The sequence below is a fragment of the Rhinoderma darwinii genome, chromosome 5, assembly GCF_050947455.1.
Source record: "Rhinoderma darwinii isolate aRhiDar2 chromosome 5, aRhiDar2.hap1, whole genome shotgun sequence".
NCBI classification, from domain to species: domain Eukaryota; kingdom Metazoa; phylum Chordata; class Amphibia; order Anura; family Rhinodermatidae; genus Rhinoderma; species Rhinoderma darwinii.
This window is the reverse complement of record NC_134691.1, coordinates 76,702,617-76,727,540: the sequence shown is the minus strand read 5'-3', so window position 1 is coordinate 76,727,540 and position 24,924 is coordinate 76,702,617. Positions and strand designations below refer to the sequence as shown.

General features: G+C 41.2%; 1 protein-coding gene across 3 annotated transcripts in view; it reads left to right on the top strand.

Moving 5' to 3' along the window:
* Positions 1-24,924, top strand: part of TRIM55 (tripartite motif containing 55) — a 140,613-nt gene that overhangs the window by 37,310 nt on the left and 78,379 nt on the right. For all 3 annotated transcript variants that reach the window (XM_075828304.1, XM_075828303.1, XM_075828305.1), the window contains exon 3: positions 20,661-20,826. In XM_075828304.1, the coding sequence (XP_075684419.1) occupies positions 20,661-20,826 (166 nt within the window). The remainder of the gene's footprint in view (positions 1-20,660; positions 20,827-24,924) is intronic.

Sequence of the window (24,924 nt, the reverse complement as noted above, 5' to 3'; positions counted from 1 at the left end):
GACCTTGTCACTCAGACAGCGGCCATTACTAAAGTGATAGTAATAAAACATGAAAATAAAACACAAAGATATAGATAAAATATTTTATTGAAATAAAGCACCCCCAACACAACCCTCATTAACCATTTTATTGATGAAAAAAAAAGCGTCATCTAAGTAGTCCTCGAAACCGACGTAGTCCAAACACCAAACCTGTAAAAAATCAAAAATATTTTTTAAAAAAATGAAATAAAACATGTTGTAGGCTTAGTTTCACTTTCATGTGTGATACTGACTGTTATACCATGTATAGAAGCCTGCGGCAAAGTTGGCTTAGATACAGGGCGCCAGCAGACAGTATCATACATGGCCATACAGACATTTATACAAACAAACATACATACATACATGCAAACATACATGCACAAATAGACATACATACAAGCAAACATACATACAAGCAAACATACATACAAGCAAACATACATACATACAAGCAAACATACATACAAGCAAACATACATGCAAGCAAACATACATACATACATGCAAGCAAACATACATACATGCAAACATACATACATGCAAACATACATACATGCAAACATACATGCACATATACACATACAAACATGACAACATACATACATGAAAACATACATACAAACATACATACATGCAAACATACCTACATGAAAACATACATACATGAAAACATACATACATGCAAACATACATACATACATGAAAACATACATACATGGAAACATACATACATGCAAACATACATGCACATATACACATACAAACATGACAACATACATACATGAAAACATACATACAAGCAAACATACATACATACAAACATACATGCAAACATACATGCATGCAAACATACATACATGCAAACATACATACATGCAAACATACATACATACATGCAAACATACATGCACACATACACATACAAACATGGCAACATACACACAAGAAAACATACATACATACATACATACATACATTCAAACATACATGCACATATACACATACATGACAACATACATACAAAAATAAACTCACCTAAGACGTTCCCACGAAGAGCTGAACGGTCCCGTCACTTTTCTTCTCCCATTCACATTAACATAGCGGTGGGTGCAGATGACGTAATCACGTGGGCCTGATATGATTACGTCATCTGCGCCACAACGCATTGTTACTATGAATGCGAGCGGCGCCAAGAAGAAGGAAGATGGCAAGTGACGGGACCATTCAGAGCGCCGTTAGAACGTGAGTTTATTTTTTTTATATATTTTTAGTTGTTCGCCGGGTGCTGATGCAGCACCGATGCGGCGGGTAAAAAAATTACATGTAGTGACAGGGTTGGGGGGGGAGTTTTTTGCCGAAACGGGGTGAATGTAGTGTAGTGTAGGGTTGATGACATTCACGGTAAGTTCGTCTCAATCGGGCTTACCATGCCCGCTTGAGACGAACATTCTCCCGATGTTGCTAGAACTACAGTATCTAGCAACATCGGGAGCGCGCACACTGCAGAGCGGAGCGGCTTGATTGACATCGAGCCACTCACGCCCCTTTTTAGAAAAGATAACCAGCACTTGCTGAGTTATCAAGTGTAAAAAAAAGGCACTTAGGAAATTAATTTTTTAAATTTTTTAACAGCAAATGTTTTCAAATTCATTTCCTGCTTAGAATGTTTTAAAAAAAAAAAATTTGAGTCAACTTGGGACAACCCCTTTAAATATAAACATATTATGGTAAAAGTGAATCCCTATTTAGAAATTATATTTTTTGTTTAATTGTTAATTGCACAGACTTAGGCTCTGTACACATCACTATTATCCCCTAAACGTGTCGATAGGGCTTCATTAGCTGTACGGAGGTGTCCTCCCCGGCCCGTCAGACTTTTTTTTTAAAGATAGAATATCATACATAGTAGCATACATAGTCACTGGAGCTTCCCTCGGGTGGCCCCAGTGACGTAACTGTCCATAGCTCTTCTGACATGTCTGTAATAGTAAATACTCCTATACCCCATAATATAACAGTTCTAGAGCATCGTTTTTTAGAACATTGCATTGCAACAGTGTCATGCCCATGGCCGCGGGCCGCGGGCCGTCCTGACGTCCGCAGCCATGGAACTGTGAGCGCTGGTCCCCATCTCCGCCTCAGGAGATGCCAGCACTCATTTCCGCTTCTCCTGGCCGGTTCCTGTAGCGTGCGCGCGCACGCTTGTGCGCGCTCTTAAAGGGCCAGCGCACGCACCTGAAAATTGTACAGAATTAGCCCATTAGCACCCTGGACTATAAGAGGGGCCTAGCCCCTTCCTGCCTTGCCTGAGCCTTGTTGTCTTACACTAGTCTGTCTAAGCAAATGTTCTTCTAGTGTTTCTCAGTTCCCAGTGTTTCCCATTCCTGCTACCTGTAACCTGTGCTATCTTGGTCATGTACCGTGTTGTGCTGAAGTCGTGCTGTGCTGTATACCACGCCTGTTCTGCTTCACCACGCCTGGCACCTGCTTAGTCCCAGCCGAGCCTGTCTTGCTACTGTCTGAGCTACCACAGGTACACTATACGAACTATGGACTGTAACCTGTGTCCTGTTGGCCAGCTGCCATAACGTCAAGGTGGTACGGCCCAGTGGGTCCAAGTAGCCAACATAACAGTCATTCCTCTGTTATTTCTCCTATAAATTTATGAATACATCTATGACTGGGTGTTACCAGTTAAGGTTATGTCCCTACAAAGTCTGAAATGGTCAAATCCGAGCTGACAGTGACAGATTGTATTGGGTCATGCCCCTTTGACAAGGGGAATGGTAATACCCAGTTGTCAATTTAATCATATACACTACCATTCAAAAGTTTAGGGTCACTTAGAAATTTCCTTATTTTTGAAAGAAAAGCACAGTTTTTTCAATTAAGATAATTGATAATTAATCAGAAATACACTCTATACATTGTTAATGTGCTAAATGACTATTCTAGCTGCAAACGTCTGGTTTTTAATGCAATATCTACAGAGGTGTATAGAGGCCCATTTCCAGCAACCATCACTAAAGTGTTCTAATGGTACATTGTGTTTGCTAACTGTGTTAGAAGGCTAATGGATGATTAGAAAACACTTGAAAACCCTTGTGCAATTATGTTAGCACCGCTGTAAACAGTTTTGCTGTTTAGAGGAGCTATAAAACTGACCTTCCTTTGAGCTAGTTGAGAATCTGGAGCATTACATTTGTGGGTTTGATTAAACTCTCAAAATGGCTAGAAAAAGAGAGCTTTCATGTGAAACTCGACAGTCTATTCTTGTTCCTAGAAATGAAGGCTATTCCATGTGAGAAATTGCCAAGAAACTGAAGATTTCCTACAACGGTGTATACTACTCCCTTCAGAGGACAGCACACACAGGCTCTAACCAGAGTAGAAAGAGAAGTGGGAGGCCCCGCTGCACAACTGAGCAACAAGACAAATACATTAGAGTCTCTAGTTTGAGAAATAGACGCCTCACAGGTCCTCAACTGGCAGCTTCATTAAATAGTACCCACAAAACGCCAGTGTCAACGTCTACAGTGAAGAGGCGACTCCGGGATGCTGGCCTTCAGGGCAGAGTGGCAAAGAAAAAGCCATATCTGAGACTGGCTAATAAAAGGAAAAGATTAATATGGGCAAAAGCACACAGACATTGGACACAGGAAGATTGGAAAAAAGTGTTATGGACAGACGAATCGAAGTTTGAGGTGTTTGGATCACACAGAAGAACATTTGTGAGACGCAGAACAACTGAAAAGATGCTGGAAGAGTGCCTGACGCCATCTGTCAAGCATGGTGGAGGTCATGTGATGGTCTGGGGTTGCTTTGGTTCTGGTAAAGTGGGAGATTTGTACAAGGTAAAAGGGATTTTGAATAAGGAAGGCTATCACTCCATTTTGCAACGCCATGCCATACCCTGTGAACAGCGCTTGATTGGAGCCAATTTCATCCTACAACAGGACAATGACCAAAAGCACACCTCCAAATAATGCAAGAACTATTTAGGGAAGAAGCAGGCAGCTGGTATTCTATCTGTAATGGAGTGGCCAGCGCAGTCACCAGATCTCAACCCCATAGAGCTGTTGTGGGAGCAGCTTGACCGTATGGTACGCAAGAAGTGCCCATCAAGCCAATCCAACTTGTGGGAGGGGCTTCTGGAAGCATGGGGTGAAATTTCTCCCGATTACCTCAGCAAATTAACAGCTAGAATGCCAAAGGTCTGCAATGCTGTAATTGCTGCAAATGGAGCATTCTTTGACGAAAGCGAAGTTTGAAAGAGAAAATTATTATTTCAAATAAAAATCATTATTTCTAAGCTTGTCAATGTCTTGACTATATTTTCTAATCATTTTGCAACTCATTTGATAAATATAAGTGTGAGTTTTCATGGAAAACACAAAATTGTCTGGGTGACCCCAAACTTTTAAACGGTAGTGTATTTCTAGGAGGTATAACAGAGGAACAGTACAATGACTTACGGTATAGATGTCGTCCGTCCGAGCGCCATGCGCATGCGTCAAACCTCGGCGCCATGTTGCATGATGCAGGACTCCGCGCACGCCCAGTGCAGTACAAGAACACCCCCCCCCGCCCGTGCACAACACGCACGCGCCAGGGCCGCCCCACATCGTGGCCCTCCGCGCATACCTCAAAGTGTAGGATCCTCCAGAGGTTTGCAAGTGTGCATAAAGCTATTATTCGGCCACCCCTAAACAATACTCACAAGCAGAAACGGTTGCAGTGGGCTCAGAAATACATGAAGACTAATTTTCAAACTGTGTTGTTTACTGATGAGTGCCGTGCAACCCTGGTGGTCCAGATGGATGATTGGTGAATGGCCACCATGTCCCAACAAGGCTGCGACGTCAGCAAGGAGGTGGCGGAGTCATGTTTTGGGCTGGAATCATGGGGAGAGAGCTGGTAGGCCCCTTTAGGGTCCCTGACGGTATGAAAATGACCTCTGCAAAGCACGTAGAGTTTATGACTGACCACTTTCTTCCATGGTACAAAAAGAACCGTGCCTTCCGTAGCAAAATTATCTTCATGCATGACAATGCACCATCTCATGCTGCAAAGAATACCTCTGTGTCATTGGCTGCTATGGGCATAAAAGGAGAGAAACTCATGGTGTGGCCTCCACGTTCCCCTGACCTCAACCCTATTGAGAACCTTTGGAGCATCCTCAAGCAAAATATCTATGAGGGTGGGAGGCAGTTCACATCAAAACAGAAGCTCTGGGAGGCTATTCTGACATCCTGCAAAGATATTCAAGCAGAAACTGTCCAAATACTCACAAATTCAATGGATGCAAGAATTGTGAAGGTGATATCAAAGAAGGGGTCCTATGTTAACATGTAACTTGGCCTGTTAAGTTTTTTTTTATTGAAAGAGCTTTTGATTTCTGTAAATATGACCTCCTGATGCTGCAAATTCAACAAATTATCATTTTAGTTCTCTTTACAACCTTTAAAATGTTTTGATCTCTGTTGTGCATAAAAATTTGAAACAGTACATTTTGAGTTTTTTACCTCTAAAAAAAAATCTGTTATCATTAGGAGATTTGTTCAATAAAATTTGCATTATACTCCAACGGTTGATGGCTTGAAGATTATACTGACTGTCATTTGCATCGACTATTTAGGAAAATCAGCGAAAAATAACATTTGCATAATAATTTGGAACGCGGTGTATGTTGTCCATACATATACTGTCCATCAAGGAGTGTTCCAGGAGCGGAATCCCTGACCAAATGGGTATTCCGCCCCTTCAGGGAGCTACAGTGGCGCTAGTAGATGGCCGAGCAGGGAGATACCTCCCTGCTCTGCTATAGTGCTGTCGTTACTACTGTAACAGCCGCAGCAGCTGCTAGCGACGCCACCGCCCTCATGCCCGGTGTCACCGCTAGCAGCCACTTTGGCTGCTACAGCGGTAGCGACGACCACTAAGTGAAGAAGCACCCGGGCGGAAAGGCGACTGCTGAGTCGCCAGGCCCGGGCGCTTCTGAAAGAAGCAGGGGAAGGGAGCCAGCGCAGTGCCCCCTTCCACCTGCTGGAGTGATGCGCCCTGTGTGAAGGCACAGGTCGCACACCCCTAAGGCTGGCCCTGCACACAGGAATGTGTGAGTGTGAGCAACATACACACACACACACATGCAAAGACACAAAAATACAAATGAATAGATCAACAGTTAAATCAAGTGCAAATTGTACTGTGATATAAAAAGAATGTGTATACATGTAATATCAAATATAGAGATATGTATACATGAAATATCAGACCTGTACCACACCCATCATAAATAGATTTGATTTCTTACATGACTGTACTAGAAGCATATATGGGTGCAACAGAGCGCACAAAAACATGTACATAGGAACACATAGTGTGGATGAATGAGAGAAGTATAAGGTGCAAAATGTGAAAGAGTGTAAGATATATATGTGTATATATATATATATATATATATATATATATATATATATACACACACGTATGGGGAAATACAAAATATGTAGATATAATGATAAAAAGTAAAAAAAAAAAGAAGAAGAAATTCAATATATGTACATATACTGTATGTGTATATATATATATATATATATATATATATATATATATATGTGCTGTGAAGTACAGTAAGAAACCAATATAAAACATTAGAACGATAGCAATACCGTAATATATGGTACTTCATAAATACCACATAAGGTTGAACCTATAGAAGATATAATGCGTATAGATAGTACAACAAGTCTATGTTATATTATTTTGTTATATCAAGCATTATATTGTGCTTTATTTCTTATTTTCTCTCTTCAAATAGTTCATGTCGATTTCTAGTATAGTTATAACCACAAAGTTCTGATCAAAATTAAGAAATATTTAAAGAAAATAAAGGGACCTAAGCATATAAAATAAAAAAAACACAAATTATTAAAATGCAAGAAAGATATTAAATAACCTAGTATAACTCCCACATTGCTGATGGTCAAATAAATGCTGCAAAACCCATTGCCTCATTGAGACCTTTGGGCTGCATGCAGGGGCGTAACTAGGAAAGGCTGGGCCCCATAGCAAACTTTTGACTGGGGCCCCCCCTCCCCTGGGTGTCACACAACCCCCCCCCTTGTAGATAGTGCTTTTTTTACAGCCCCCCTCTGTGGATAACGCCATACAGCCCCCCTGTAGATAACGCCATACAGCCACCCCCTGTAGGTAACGCCATACAGCCCCTCTGTAGATAACACCATACAGCCCCCCTGTAGGTAACGCCATACAGCCCCCCCTGTAGGTAACGCCATACAGCCCCCCCTGTAGGTAACGCCATACAGCCCCCCCTGTAGGTAACGCCATGCAGCCCCCCCTGTAGGTAACGCCATGCAGCCCCAACCCCCCAAAAAAATCCGACCTATAGTGTCCTACAAAAGACATGTATCCCCTATCCACATGTGTGATTGCTGGCAGCGATAGGGAGAACGGGGGACTGAAAGTCCCCCCAAGTTCTCCATGACTAACCTCTGACTTCCGGCGTCTGCGCAGCTCAATAAAAATGAAAGGAGCGCTGGTCACGCATGCGCACAATCGCTCCATTCATTTCTACGGAGCTGCCGACACAGACCCCGGAAGTCCGAGGTTTGTGATGGAGAACTTCAGGGGACTTTCGGTCCCCCGTTCTCCCTATCAATGCCAGCGATCACACATGTATCCCCTATCCATACGGGATACATGTCTTATGTAGGAACAACCCGTTTAATGGCAGAGCGGGGAGATACCTCGCAACAGAAGGCCAAGTGTTGCGACCTTTGCGACGTAATCGCAGCAACTACGCGGCAAAAAAAAAAAATCACAACTCAGGAAAAAAATGTAAAAAAAAAAAAAAAATCATACTTACCCAGAATGCTCTCCTTCCTGGAGTCCGGCCTCCTGGGATGACGTTTCGTCCCATATGACCGCTGCAGCCTGTCACATAGCCTGTAACATCATCGCAGGAGGCCGGACTACGCGCAGAGAAGACGGAGGGGGTAAGTATTAGCGTTATTTTTCACAGCGCAAATTACGTTCGGAAAAAAGAGAAAAAAGGTGAGATTTTTCGCACGGAATGTACTGCGGGTTCCAGGTCGGATACGCTGCATGATTTTTACGCAACTTATTCGACCCATGGGAGAACGACCTAATAGGGAAAAATGTGTCAAACAGCAGCTGGTGGGCCGGCGGAGCAGGCTTAACATGCTCATCATTGAACTCAAGTGCTACAGCTCTGACCACCATGAGCCTTTAGCTACCCCCCTGGAAATATTAATATAGTTTATCATGTACATTAGGAGACAAATAAGGGAGATTTGAAAATAGTTCTGTAGGGTGCACAAATTTAGGCCTCATGCACACGGCCGGCCGCCGACACCCGCGGGCCACTTTTTCGGGAGCATGGCCCGCAAAATTAGAAAAGTAGGACATACTCCACAATTCCCAGCGCGGTTATACGGCACTGACACATTTTCGGAGCTCTAGAACCTGGAGGGTTTGTAATTGCGGACTGTATTGCGGTCCGCAATTACGGAGTGTTTTTTACAGTCGTGTGCATGGGGCCTAACTAAAATAGCAAACATAGAATTAGATATATTCCCCAACTTGCTAGACACATTTGTCATTCTTACACCACCTCATGACTGGGATTCACGTACATGAAGTCAATGGGTGCGTGAAAACCACGCAGGTCGCACGGAAGCACTTCCGTGCGAACTGCCTCTTTCGCGCACCAGCTGTCAAAAGGATGAATGTAAACAGAAAAGCACCACGTGCTTTTCTGTTTACAAACATCCGAATGGCGTGTCATAATGATGGCGGCTGCGCGAAAACCACGCAGCCGCGCATCATATGATGCTGCCACACAGAGCAGGTAAGTGGCTTTTGCGCAGGCAAAATGCCGCGTGTTTTGCGTGCGCAAAAACGCCACGGTCGTCTGAATTAGTTACATAGTCATGCATGACCCCTGGAATCATTTCAGCAACAGGTCCAGCAAAGGAACATTCGCCCTGGACTTCATGCAGCAGGTGATTATTAACCCTCTATAACCCAGACACAGCGGCATCACCATACACACTGTGGATAAGATAGAATATCCACATAACGCAGGTCCTGGCCTGGATAGAAACATCAGGCACTGCAAAGCCTGCACCAACTTCTGGTCTGCCCTGTATAATATCGTCCTCTATGCCAAGCTAAACACAAACACCCCCTGTAAGCGTTACACAGGCAACTAGTGCATTTATTACACACAGCAATAAGCGCACCTATAACATGGCAGCAGGATGCACTGGCACAGAGCTGGTTGTGTTGGTACTTTACCGCCCTCACGGAGCAGCGGGCTCCCCCTCCACCACTGTAGCTGAAGACACAGTCAGTCCGGACACTTCCTGGATCCGTGTTACACAGAGGCTGATGGGAGGAGCTTAGTGTCAGCGCTGTGTGTAATGGCTGAGGGAGCTCTGGTCCGTCCCTCATAGAAGACATAGACTAGCGGCAGTCCTGACTGTGCTGTCCTCCGCCCGAAGTCTCGCGTCGTTCGTTCCCTTTAGCTCTGCCCCCTGTCCTCTCCCCTGCCTGAGCACTCCTCCTACCACCTATCGCCGTCCTATTCAACTGCACAGTGTGCAGTGCAGCGGCTATCACCGGGCTCCCGGACCCCCCCTGCGGCTATCACCGGGCCCCCGGCCCGCCCCGGATGCCTAGTGTCACGTTAGTGATGCTGCTACTAGGCATGAGGGGGCCCGTGCCTCCAGGCCTGGCACATGTAATGTGCCTGTCAGGGCGACACGGGCCCCCCCATGCCGCGGGCCCCGTAGCAGCTGCTACGGCTGCTACTGTGGTAGTTACGCCACTGGCTGCATGGTGTTGAGTCGCCAGATCCATTTACATTCACATTGTAATAATCCTTTTTGGAGATCACCTCCCCGTATACCAAGGTCGATATGATCAATTCCTCTAACTTTAAATAGTTTATAGTCACATTTATGATGAAGTCAGAAATGTTTAGTAATGGTCTTAAGTTTCTCAATATCCTCCACTTCTTGAGCTCCCTTAATATCACAGACGTGTTCCCTTACTCTTATTCTTAACTTTCTGGTGGTCATCCCGATATAAATTTTGGGGCAGTGAGAAGTGGCATAATAATTTATGCCTTTGGTGGCACAATTAATTGGCCATGTTATTTTAAATGTATGCACATTGTCAGAATCTTGAAAGGTCAATGATTTTTCTATATTAGGGCAACTGATATAGTCCCCACAGGGTTTTCAACCCCATTTCGTGTTTGGTGTATCAAAACTATTTTTTGGTTTATCTGGACAGAGGTGGCTATTAACCAAAGTATCTCTCAAATTTTTGGAGCGTCTTGCAGTCATAAATGGACAATCTGGTACAAATTTCGACAGTACAGGATCTGTATGGAAAATAGGCAAGTATTTTATCAAAGTTTCACGCATCATGTCCCACCTTGTATTGAATGTAGATATAAATCTTACCTTGTCTGTTGTTTGATGTTGGATTTTTGGTTGAGTTAATTGATTTCTGGGTGTATGTTTTGCTCTAGTGAATGCTCCTTTTATACAGCGTTTGCTATAACCCGTTCGGTAAACCTTTGTTTGAGATCTTCAGATCTGGAGATAAAGTCTTCCTCAGTTGAGCAGACTTTTCGCATTCTCAGAAATTGCCCTATCGGTATGGCATTTATTGTCTGTTTAGGATGTGATGATGTTGCATTTAGAAGAGAATTAGTTGATGTAGGTTTACGGAAGAGATCTGTTTGAATAAAATTAGAGTTACCACGTTTGATCGAAATATCCAAAAAGTCTATCTCCTGTTTATTCCATTTGGATGTTAATCTAATGTGTCTGTCATTGCAATTCAATTGTGAAATTAAGGTATTTAGTTGATCAGGTGACCCCTGCCAGATCATGAAGATATTATCGATGTATTGGGTCCAAAAGAGGATCCTTTCCATCGACACTCCATGATCTGACAGGAAAATGGCTCTCATAATATGGTGACACAAAAAATAAATAATTTAAAAAAAAAGTGATTTTATTGTGCAAACGCTGCAAAACATAAAAAAATTTCTATACATATGGTATCGCCGTAATCATATCGATGTGCAGAACAAAGAAAAAATGTCATTTATAGCCCATGGTGAGCACTGTAAATAAAAAAGTCTAAAAAACATTGTCAGTAATGATGGTTTTTGCGTGTACCCCAAGACTGCACCAATAAAAAAAAACGACATATTGTCCCATAACAAATAAACCCTAACACAGCTCCGCTGGCGTAAAGACGTATGGCTCTCAGAATATGGTGACACAAATGGTGCACTGCGTTCCAAAAGCGGCACCATTTATCAGTGCGACTCTGGCCACACATCAGCAGATTATTATTTATTTACCGCATTATTATATCACCTTATTATGTCCTGATGTATTCTGCCCAGCTTACATGTACCCCCACATTATAAACTGAAATACCAGTAATACTCCAAACAAAACTACTACCAAGCAAAATCCACGCTCCAAAAGCTAAATGGTGCTCCCTCCCTTCTAAACCCTACAGCGTGCCCAAACAGCAGTTTACGTCCACATATATGGCATCGCCATATTCGGAAGAACCCTTTTAACAATTTTTGGGGTTTGTCTCCCCATTGGCAAAGGCTGGGCACATTTGCCACTGAATTGGCATATCTACGGAAAAATTGTAATTTTTACTTTGCTCCATCCGCAGCGCAACCATTTATGGAAAAGACCTGTGGGGTGAAAATGCTCACTACACCCCTTAATAAATGCCTTGAGGGGTGCAGTTTCCAAAATGGGGTCACTTCTCAGTCATTTCTTTTATTACTTCACATCAGAGACCTGCAATTGTGAACCAATACATTGTAAATCGCCAAATTAGGCCTTAATTTCGCATGGTGCTCTTTCAATCATGTGCCTGGTCGAATGTGCAGGCAAAAGATTAGGGCCACATTTAGGGTGTTTCTAAAACCGGGAAACACAGCATAATAATTAGAGAGCTGTCTTGTTATGGTGGCACAAGTTGGGCACCTCATATTGGCATATATATGCAAAAAATCCCATTTTCACTCAACATAGAACGCACACTAATTTCTGCAAAACACCTGCGGGGTAAACAGGCTCATTACACCCCTAGGTGAATACCTTGAGAGGTGTAGTTTCCAAAATGGGGTCACTTCTGGGGGGTTTCCACTGTTTTGTTCCCACAGGGGCTTTGCAAATGTGACATAGCGACCAGAAACCAATCCAGCTTAATCTACACACTAAAAGACAAATGCCAGATCCTTCCCTTCTGAGCCCTACTGTGTGCACAAAAAGTAGTTTATGACCACAAATGGGGTATTGCTATACTCGGGAGAAATTGCTTTACAAATGTTGGGGTTCTTTTTTTCTTTTATTTGTTGAGAAAATTAAAAATTTTGAGCTAAAGCTGCATCTTATTGAAGGGATTGTTTTTATTTTCACTGCCCAATTCTAATTAATTATATGAAACACCTGAGGGGTCAAAATGCTCACTACACCACAAGATGAATTCCTCAAGGGGTGTAGTTTCCTAAATGGAGTCACTTGTGGGGGGTTTCCACTGTTTTGTCCCCTCATGGGCTTTGCAAATGTGACATGGCCTCCGCAAACCATTCCTCCTAAATTTGAGCTCCAAAAGTCAAATGGCACTCTTTCCCTTCTGAGCCCTGCCGTGTGTCTAAACAGCCATTTAGGACTACACGTGGGGTAGAAATTGCAGATTTTGCAGTGCTTTTTCTCCTTTAGTCCTTGTGGAAATGTGAAAAAAATAGCTAAACCTACATTTTCTTTGAAAAAAATTTAGATTTTCATTTTCACGGCCTATTTCCAATAATTTCTGCAAAAAAATCTGTGGGGTCAAAATGCTCATTATACCTCAAGATAATTTCCTTGAGGGGTGTAGTTTCCCAAATGGGGTCACTTTTGGGGGATTTCCACTGTTTTGACACCGCAAGATCCCTTTAAACCTGACATGGTGCCTAAAATATATTCTAATAAAAAGAAGCCCCAAAATCCACTAGGTGCTCCTTTGCTTCTGAGGCAGGTGCTTAAGTCCATTACCACACTAGGGCCACATGTGGGATATTTCCTAAAATTGCAGAATCAGGGCAATAAATATTGAGTTGCATTTCTCTGGTAAAACTTTCTGTGTTACAAAACAAATGGATTAAAAATGAATTTCTGCAAAAAAAAAATAAAAATAAAAATTTGTCAATTTCATCTCTACATTGCTTTAATTCCTGTGAAACGTCTAAAGGGTTAAGAAACGTTCTAAATGCTGTTTTGAATAATTTGAGGGGTGAAGTTTTTAAAATGGGGTGACTTATTGGGGTTTTTTAATATATAAGGCACTCAAAGCCACTTCACAACTGAACTGGCCCCTGTAAAAATAGCCTTTTGAAATTTTCTTGAAAATGTGGTAAATTTCTGCTAAAGTTCGAAACCTTGTAACATCCTAGAAAAATCAAAGGATGTTCAAAAAACGATGCCAATCTAAAGCAGACATATGTGGGATGTTAATTAGCAACAATGTTGTGTGGTATAACTGCCTGTCTTACAAGCAGATACATTTAAATTTAGCAATATGCAAATTTTGGTGTTTTTCACAATTAAATACTGAATGTATCGAGCAAATTTTGCCAGTAGCATACAGTCCAATGTGTCAAGAGAAAACAATTTGAGAATCGCTTGGATAGGTAAAAGCATTCCATAATTATTATAAATTGAAACATGTCAGATTTGCAAAATGCGGCTCTGTCAGGAAGGTCAAAAGTGGCCAAAGAGGGAAGGGGTTAAAGAGGACATGTCACTAGGTCATATAAGTTAAACTGGTTAACTGACCTGAATAGCGCTGTCTCCCTGATTCCAGGGCTGGTTTTTTTCCTCAACCCCCCATTACAGAGATATAGCCCACTGTTGTGTTGGCTCCCTCTACGTTAATTTGCTTTAGCTAGCCAACAGTACGTGAACTACACTTAAGCTGCTTTATAATGATTGGTCAGCACCCCGCTAGCTAACTTCAGCAAATTACAATATAGGGAGCCAACACAACAGAGGTCTAGATCTCTGGAATGGGGAGTCTAGAGAAAAAAAACAGTGCTGGAATCAGGTAGACAGCGCTATTCAGGTCAGTTAGACAGTTCAACGTTTATGACCTAGTGACAGGTTCTCTTTAAGCCTGACCATTAATTGTTCCTATTATGGATTTAATGGAACTTCAGCTGAAGCATATAGTTCACCAACAACATGGAATGACAACTACATTGTTGACTTTTGTTTTTGATGAATGTTGGGTAAACTGCTCCCGATAAAAGTGGCAAGACAGTTCAAATGTAAGCCCTACTGCAGTATTTTTCCAAGGACTCAGCTAAAGTGTACTTTAATAAGCTCAGCTCTTCTGTGCCTTCCAGTGAGTCAGCAGGTTTAATGAGCGCACACCTTCCAGCCTAACATTCACAAGTTTATTTTCCTGCCAGCTAGGAAGTGGAGGCGTTGATAATATGACATTTGCTCATTGGATACTTCATGAAAGCAATTAATTAATTAGAGCGTTACAATCCATTTTTTAAATCCACTTACTAAATAATGTCATATTTTAAAAATGTATCATGTGCCCCCATGAACGATTGTAAAATGTCATAATACCATTTATTTTTATATAATTGGTAATATTGGAATATCTCTGAGCCATTGCAAATACTGTATAAATGTAAAGCTAGTTTTCCTTATAGGATGATAGTGTACTCCTGTCAATAGAATTCCATACCACATCTACTCTTCTACAATAGATTATAGCTTGTGATATTGGTAGGCTGAGTTTTAAAATTCATCCAAGTAGAAGCAATGTTTATCTAGCAGCTACTATAATGGGGTTACATATAGGCCATACCCATATTAAAGAAATAATGCCCCACTAACGCACTTTTAAAAAACCACACATGAAATAATGCAGGTTTTTGTATGTGTGACACAAGGAATAATTTATAAAAACCGTACATGTACACAACAGTAAAAAGCGACAAAGTGTTAAAATATATAGAATTCATTTTAATTTACTAACATTGCATAAAGAAGTTCACAGTGCAAAAACTACTAAAGTTACAAATTTAGCAGCAAGTCAAATAACTTCATAAAATCCAATAGACATAAGGGGGAGATTTATCAAAATTAGTGCAAAGGAAAAGTGGAGAACTTGCTCGCAGCAACCAATCACATTGCTTCTTTCATTTTCAAAAGTGTCTCTGAAAATTGAGAGCTTGAATCTGATTGCCCTCTAGAGCCAACGCCTCCAGTAGTCTTTTTCACTACTTTTGATAAATCTCCCCATGTGAACCGTGGAATATTTGTATATATAATGATATGGTCTTCAAATAGTAGATCTTGCACATGTAATTCATACATGTGACGGTGAAGCTGTAAACTTAAGTCAACTAAGCTTAGCCTCTATTTACCAAGTACGTTTAACCGGTTAAGGACTAGGCTGTTTTACAGCTAAATGACCAGAGCAAATTTCACAATTTTGCTATGCGCTTCTTTAGATGACTATAACTCAGCAGGTGAATAAAGTTCATCTTTGAATTTTACACTCTTTTTAAAGGACAGATAGGGCTTTGTTTTAGTGGCATTTGTCAGTATATATCATTTTTCTTTTTTTCTCTAAAGTGGGCAAAATTGGAAAAAAATGCAAGAATTTAGCAATTACGCCAGTTTATGCTAGCATTTTTCACACACGGTATGGACCACGGACAAAATTAATCTCCTTTCACATTCTTCCACTTCTCCCGTGCATGGGGATACCAAATATGTGTGCCTTATTCACTGTGCGGGCATGTGCCAGGGCTTGGCATAAAAGGAGGCTTTTCGGCCTTTTCGGTCCAGGAATTTTGCATTTGATTTTATAGCCGCATACTGTTTTCTGGGGGGTGTAATGCTGCTGAAACATTAGAATCACCCCATAAATTACTTCATTCGCACAAGTAGACCCCACAAGGTTTCCTTCAAGGGGTTTATCATATTTTTAGCAAGTCCAGTTTTCTTCTGAAAGTTTCTTGAATAAGATGGTACAAAAAAAAATCAGCTATTTTTTAGCAAATGCGTCAGTTTAGGCTAGTATTTTTCACACACGGCATAGACCACGGACAAAATTCATCTCCTTTCACATTCTTTCACTTCTCCCGTGCATGGGGATACCAAATATGTGTGCCTTATTCACTGTGCGGGCATGTGCCAGGGCTTGGCATAAAAGGAGGCTTTTCGGCCTTTTCGGTCCAGGAATTTTGCATTTGATTTTATAGCAGCATACTGTTTTCTGGGGGGTGTAATGCTGCTGAAAGATTAGAAACACCCCATAAATGACTTCATTCACACAAGTAGACCCCACAAGGTTTCCTTCAAGGGGTTTATCATATTTTTAGCAAGTCCAGTTTTCTTCTGAAAGTTTCTTGAATAAGATGGAACTAAAAAAAATCAGCTATTTTTTAGCAAATGCGTCAGTTTAGGCTAGTATTTTTCACACACGGTATAGACCACGGACAAAATGCATCTCCTTTCACATTCTTCCACTTCTCCCGTGCATGGGGATACCAAATATGTGTGCCTTATTCACTGTGCGGGCATGTGCCAGGGCTTGGCATAAAAGGAGGCTTTTCGGTCCAGGAATTCTGCACTTGATTTTATAGCCGCATACTGTTTTCTGGGGGGTGTAATGCTGCTGAAACATTAGAATCACCCCATAAATGACTTCATTCACACAAGTAGACCCCACAAGGTTTCCTTCAAGGGGTTTATCATATTTTTAGACAGTCCAGTTTTCTTCTGAAAGTTTCTTGAATAAGATGGAACAAAATAAAATTACCTTTTTTTTTAACAAATGCGTCAGTTTATGCTAGCTTTTTCACACACAAAATGGACCACAGACAAAATTCATCGCATTTCACATTCTTCCACTTCTCCTGTGCATGGGGATACCAAATATGTGTGCTTTATTCACGGGCATGTGCCAGGGCTTGGCATAAAAGGAGGCTTTTTGGCCTTTTCGGTCCAGGAATTCTGCACTTGATTTTATAGCCGCATACTGTTTTCTGGGGGCCTAATGCTGCTGAAAGATTAGAATCACCCCATAAATTACTTCATTCACGCAAGTAGACCCCACAAGGTTTTCTTCAAGGGGTTTATCATATTTTTAGACAGTCCAGTTTTCTTCTGAAAGTTTCTTGAATAAGATGGATCAAAATAAAATTAGCAATTTTTTAGCAAATGCGTCAGTTTATGCTAGTATTTTTCACACACGGCATAGACCACGGCCAAAATTCATCTCCTTTCACATTCTGCCACTTCTCCTGTGCATGGGGATACCAAATATGTGCGTCTTATTTATCACATAGAGAAGTAGGAGGGCGGACGATAGAAGAAGCTTATTTCACAAATCGCTTTTTTTCAAAGCTGGTTTTACAAAACTCAACAGAGTTTCTATAACACTTCCAAAATATCTGCTCTTGAAGCAGAAATCCCAAAATATTCATCTAGGGGTATAATGGGAATTTATTTTTTGGGGTTTTCTAAAATAAGAAATTGCAGGTTTATGCAAATGGAGCTCTCCAGCAGATGAACTTTAGAGAATATGCAAACATGACATCCACCCCCCACCCACCCATTCCCTCCCTCACCCTTGGAGTAAAATCAGGGGAAAAATAAAAACGTTATGTAGGGCAAATATATTTTCAACGAATTAACTAAAATCTAATAATTCAGAACAGTGTGGTATTTTTTAAAACATGGCTCAATGCACAGGCCTGGTTGTGAGGGACATGAGGGACAGAAATATCGGGAATCTTTGCGGTGCCCGTCTTTTCTGCAAACGCGGCACTTTTTCTGGGGGTTGCTTCTGGTTGGTGTTGGGGGAATCCGACTGATGAAGTGTCTTTCAGTCAGTCGCGTGACATCCTCAGACTGGGGGCATTCTCGGGTGTCCTGAACATCAAAAATGAGGCCTTCAATAATTTTCTCCTGGAAATCCAGGTATGTGTCTCTGCCTCTGTTTTTTTTATACAGCACAAATGAGTTGTAGATGGCCACCTGTAACAAATAAATGGCCACTTTTTTGTACCAGGTTTTAGTTTTGCGTTTTACTAAATAGGGCTGTAAAACCTGGTCGCTTAAATCCACCCCCCCCCCATGTACTTGTTATATTGGGACACGCTCACTGGTTTGTGCTTGTCCGATGTTGCCCCCCTTTCCCTCACTGCCACTGTTCCTGCGGTATGAATCGTGCTTAGCACATACACATCTTTGCGATCCCTGAACTTGACCGCCAGCAATTCTTCAGATGCATAAGCACAGGAGTCCCCCTTTACCATGCGCTTCCCCACTAATTGCTGTGGAAAACCAATTCGGTTTTTGCGCATGGTACCACATGCCCCAGTCCTTGCAGCATGCAAATGCCTAAACAGGGGCACACTGGAATAAAAATTATCACAGTACAGGTGGTACCCCTTGTGAAGCAGAGGCTGCATTATCTCCCACACGATCTTACTGCTGGTGGAAAGATCAGGGGGGCATCCAGGAACATTTATTGTGCGGTCCCGCCCTTCATAAATTCTGAAGGCGGTGGTATATCCTGACCCGCTTTCACACAATTTGTACAGCTTAACGCCATATCTTGCCCTTTTTGAAGGTAGATATTGGCGAAAGCTAAGTCTGCCATGAAAGTTGAGGAGGGATTCGTCCACACTTACATTCTGCTCAGGGGTGTAGAGTTGCAGAAATAAATTATTCAGGGAATTTATTAGCGGTCTTATTTTGAACAACCGATCCCGGTTTGGATCGGTACTTGAGGGGGCCTGTGCGTTGTCATTGAAGTTGAGGAACCTCATTATTGTCTCATAACGAGACCTGGGCATTACTGCAGAATATACTGGGGTGGCTTGGGCGGGTCTTGTTGACCAGTAAGACCTAATGGAGGGCTTTTTGACAATACCCATATTTAGGGTGAGCCCCAAAAAAAATTTTAATTCCAGCAAATTGGTGGGCGTCCAATCTCTGGCATGGGTGGATGAAGGTTTCTGCCTTATATATTGAGTGGCATATAAATTTGTTTCGTGGACAATCTGATTTAGGATGTCGTCCGTTATAAATAAATGGAAGTAATCCATTTGGACAAAATTTGTATTGTCCACGGTTATGCCAGGAGTGGCAGTAAATCCGTGGATTCTAGGCCCAAAAGATGGGGCAGGTGCCCATACAAGAGCCTGGACTGAAGGGACCAGGCTGTCCCGTGCTACAGCGCTACTTGGCCCTGCGCTTTCAAGTTCTGCAGTTTCAACTGCATCAGGGACAACGTCCCCTGAAGATGAACCTGAAGTGACGCTGTCATCGTCACTACCTAAAACAGGTTCCATCTCGGACGCCATCTCTGATGCGGTCTCCGACTCAGACCACAGCATGGCGTATGCCTCCTCGGCGCTAAACAACTTCCTCACCATAACGTAACTAACACTAACACTAACTAAACAAATTGTTTTTTTTTTATTGTTTTTTTTATATAAAACACACAAACTAACTGCTATATATATCTACACTACCGCTAACAAAAAAAATAAACCGCTATTGCTATATATATTATATATATGTGGATATATATATAATTATATACTCCCTACCTGCCTATTCTAATAGAATAAAAGATAGAAAGGTAGATAGATAGAAAAAAAGATAGATGGATAGATAGATTGTATAGATAGATAGAAATCTATCTATACAGAGAATTTTTTAGTGTAACTGTATTTTTTTTCACTGTATTCTTCTGGCAGCAATTCTCCCGAGTCTCTTCTTCTCCTCAAACTGAAACAATGTTTGAGGAGAAGAAAAGAGGCAGGAGATTTACTGCCAGAAAAGTCAAAATAAAACAAATGTGGTCGCTGTGATAGGTTTTCACAGCGACCACATGTTCAGGGACCATCAGATTGGTCCCTGATACTCTGCCCAGTGCCCAGAGCTGTTGGTAACAGCGTGGGCACAGGGCTGTGTGCACGCGATCGCGTGCACACTGTTTTCTATGCAGAAATGCATGTGATCGCTGTGATTGGTTGTCACAGCGATCACATGTTCAGGGGCCAAAAGATTGACCCCTGACATTCTGCCCAGTGCCCATGGCTGTTAGCAACAGCCAGGGCACAGAGCTGTGTGCACGCGATCGCGCGTGCACAGTCTCTGAAGTGCCGCCGTAAATAGTCTATACGGCGGACTTTAGAGACCCTGACCGCTGGCCGTATATTTACGGCCAGCGGTCGGGAACCTGTTAAACACAAGTGTTATTAGTAAGGACAAGGGCCCAAGGCGGCCCAAGAAGGGCCCATTACCTTGTGCCGTACACAAGAGAGGTAGCATGAAGCAACACAGTATTGTAAAATCTGATTAATGTGGATGGCAAATGAGCTAGCAAATCTTTACGCCACAGGTTCAAGTATTCCAGTAATATCACTATCGAAGATAAAACAAATTCTCACTTAAAAAGCATTAATAAAATAATGATGATATAACACATTTATTTATTTTGTTTCACAGACCTGAAAGAAAGTCTGACCAACCATTGTGCGAAGAACACGAAGAAGAAAAAATTAACATTTACTGTCTGACTTGTGAGGTGCCAACATGTTCCATGTGTAAAGTATTTGGGGCTCACAAAAATTGTGAGGTTGCCCCTCTTGCTCACGTTTTCCAGGGACAAAAGGTAATATTACCTTCACTAAAAACATTTGTTAATTCTAAAAGTCTATTTTTTTTTATTGTGTATAGAGTTTAGACAAATATCCAAGGTTTTTTAATGTAGTGGATTTTTCTAGTGACAAACTTGCAATGCTTTGCTTCAAGGGTAGAATACCTAGCTAATACGGCATGTAATGGAGCATGCCACTTCTTTTTTTTTTTTTTCTCACAGATTCCATATTAATCCACGATAAAAAAAAAACTCTGTATGCCTCAGTGTGAATTCGGAGGTACACAGAGATTCTTTATGTCTCCATAGATTTTTATGGTCCCTGTATTATTGATCTGTACCACACATGAAGACTTGAGTCATTTTCTGTTGATCATTGTCAAAAGGCCATAGAAATAAGAGCAGAGTGTATAGCAGCTTTTCCAGAAGATCTGCCTGCCTACCCGTCTGATCAGTAATAACAAGGATCAGGGGTAGTAGAAGTTGCAAACGCATTTCTGATCAAATAGAATACATAACAGTCTCACTATAGAAATGCAACATTTTTATAGTGTATAAAGATTCTATATATCATGATGTCATCACATGGCACAATGTGATGTCATCAGCAGGAGTTGAAGGACCCAGTTATAGAACTTACACCTAGGCCTAGAAGTGTTAATAATATCTGTATTTGTACATATTCTGTTCTCTTCATGTTTTATTGATATTGTTCAGAAATAATGTGAATAAGTATTTTATAAAGGGAAGCTATGGTATAGCTAATAAGATAATTATATTTAATTTGCATGTTTGCCGCCAGTCTTTTGTGATTTTTGGGCCTGATATAGACAATTAGTATGAGTAAGATTAAAATGCAACACCATTTGAAAAGGTGATTATTCCTTTTTGTGTGTAACAGAGCTATTTCTTTTATGGTAACTTCTAGCCCACTTAAATTCGAGAATAGATCAAAGCTATAGACATTAGCAATTACGTTACTTAATTATTTATATCAAAAGTCTAAAAACACATATCTGTTAAAGGGTTGCAGATTATAGTGTAGTTCTAGGGTAAGCCACATATTTCTGTATCTTATGTAATTTGTGCATTATAAGTATATTTCTTAACATGAAATAATAGGTTCAGAATTATTTGGACAGTGACACAAGTTTTGGCATTTTAGCAGTTTACCAAAACATATTGAATAAACAGTTATATAATCAATATGGGCTTAAAGTGCAGATTCTCAGCTTTAATTTCAGGGTATTCACATGCTAATTCGAGGAAGGGTTTAGGAATTACAGCTCTTTAGTATGTAGCTGCCTCTTTTTCAAGGGACCAAAAGTAATTGGACAATTATCTAAAAAACGATTTAATGGGCTGCATGGGCTAGTCCCTCGTTAATCCATCATCAATTAAGCAGGTAAAAGGTCTGGAGTTGATTCCAGGTATGGCATTTGCATTTGGAAGCTGTTGCTGTGAACCCACAACATGAAGTCAAAGGAGCTCTCAATGTAAGAGAAACAGACCATCGTTAAGCTGAAAAAAAAAAATGAAGAAATCCATCAGAGAAAGAGCACAAATGTTAGGTGTGGCAAAATCAACAGTTTGGTACATTCTTGAAAAAAAAGAGCGCACTGGTGATCTTGTGAACTCCAAAAGGCCTCGACGTCCACAGAAGACAACAGTGGTGGATGATCGCAGAATCCTTTCCATAGTGAAGAAAAAACTCTACCCAAGTGAAGAACACTCTCCTCAAAGTAGGTGTATCAGTATCTAAGTCTACCTTGAAGAGAAGACTTCATGACAGCAAATACAGAGGGTTCTCCACAAGGTGCAAACCATTAATCAGCCTCAAAAATAGAAAGGCCAGATTAGACTTTGCAAACAACATCTAAAGAAGCCAGCCCAGTTCTGGAACAGCATGAAACTAAGATCAACCTGTACCAGAATGATGAGAGGAAGAAAGTATGGAGAAGGCTTGGAACGGCTCATGATCCAAAGCACACCACATCCTCTGTAAAACATGGTGGAGGCAGTGTGATGGCATGGGAATGCATGGCTGCCAAAGGCGCTGGGTCACTAGTGTTTATTGATGATGTGACTGAAGACAGGAGCAGCCGGATGATTTCTGAAGTGTTCATGGATTTACTTTCTGCTCAGATTCAACCAAATGCAGCAAGGTTAATTGGACGTCGCTTCACAGTACATATGGACAATGACCCAAAACATACTGCGAAAGTAACACAGTATATTTTTTAAGGCAAAGAAGTGGAATATTCTGCAATGGCCAAGTCAATCACCAGATTTTAACCCGATCGAGCTGCATTTCACTTGCTTAAGACAAAACTTAAGGCAGAAAGACCCACAAACAAGCAACAACTGAAGACAGCTGCAGTAAAGTCCTCGCAAAGCAACACAAAGGAGGAAACCCAGCGTTTGGTGATGTCCATGGGACTTCAGGCAGCCATTTCCTGCAAAGGATTCTCTACAAAGTATTGAATTTTTTTTTATTTATGGTAATGTTAATTTGTCCAATTACTTTTGAACCCCTGAAATGAGGAGGCTGCGTAGAAAAATGGTTGCAATTCCTGAATGTTTCACAGGATATTTTTGTTCAACCCCTTGAATTACACCTGAAAGGCTACACTTCAATTGCATCTCAGTTGTTTCATTTCAAATCCAATGTGGTGGCATTCAGAGCCCAAATCATGAAGATTGTGTCACTGTCCAAATAATTCTGGACCTAACTGTATATGCAGAGTGTGGTAAAAAAAATATATATATATTGGCACCCAAGTATGTAGAGCAGTGATTTCCAACCAAGGCTCCTCTGGAAATTGGTTAGGGGTTCCCCAGAAGACAGCAGCAGCAAGAGCTGTCACTTTTACAGCAGGGATGGCACTCTCAGCCTGCTCATAGATGCTTGCCCATGCAGCCAATGAATCCCGGACAAAATTTAAGATGATAGAATGCTTTACCCTCACGTACACCAAGCTTTGTTGAAATAGGAATCGGATTAAGTGTTTCCAGAAGTGAAAATATGTTTTTCAGGGGGTCCACTACAGTAATGTGGTTGGGAATCACTATGCTAGGGACCTTTACAGAGGGCTGGCACATGACTGTCTATATGATTTAATGGTCTTACAGCAGTCCATAGAAAAAGAAAACTTTATTGACAATTAGATATGTCATTAGGGACACATAACTCACACACAATTATGTCTCATTTAAAATTAGCAACCCGTTCATCCTTGACATCAGTGGTGGCTCCAGCTCCTGGGCTACCACCGGTGTGACTTCAATGACATGTCTCATGAACAAGCCATTTGGGACTCTACCACATGGCAATGTTATGTATACAGATCCTGTACGGTGGCAGAGTCCCTACGGAGGCATTCAATGTGCCACTGCATGGTGCCCCTGTGAGTTTGGCACAATTTTTTTTTCTCATGGATTCTGTGTGAAAACAACTTCTGAGTGCCTTTGTATAAAATCAGAGGCACAGGATGGCACAGCATGGGCTCATATGTCTTTCAATACCATGTATACCTGTAACAGGGCTTTGTGCATGAGGCATAAAGTCTATTATAAACAACTTTAATTTGGATGGAAGAGTTGCTGGTAATAAAGGAAGAAATATAGTGCCATTTACACTGTATATAGGCCTTTCCTTTTCATCTTCGTGGATAGGCTCTACAATGGATACACATGGAAAGGACATGGAAAGGACATCTACATAGATTATAATATTTCAAAATCCTTTCTTTGTTACAAAGCATATATATCTGAACATATGTTTCTATACATTTCTTGGTTACTGTCTTGGATAAGTTTAATAAGTTAATTATTATTTTTTCTGACTTTGTAATGAACCAATTCAATTACATAAATGTAATTTTAATATGATAAAAATGAACTAACAGTAAAAGTTAAACTTAGTATTCAGACAGGTGAACAAAACTAAGATTTAGAGACATTCAAGGCTTATTCTGGGACATTTCCTAAAGTTAGGGACAGATGACACATCTCAATACCAAAAGGGAGCTGTTTATTTTGCAAAAGAAAATAGATACCTGTACAAAGTAGCTGATCTTGGTGGGAATTAAAAGAAATTTGCCTTTTTTGATA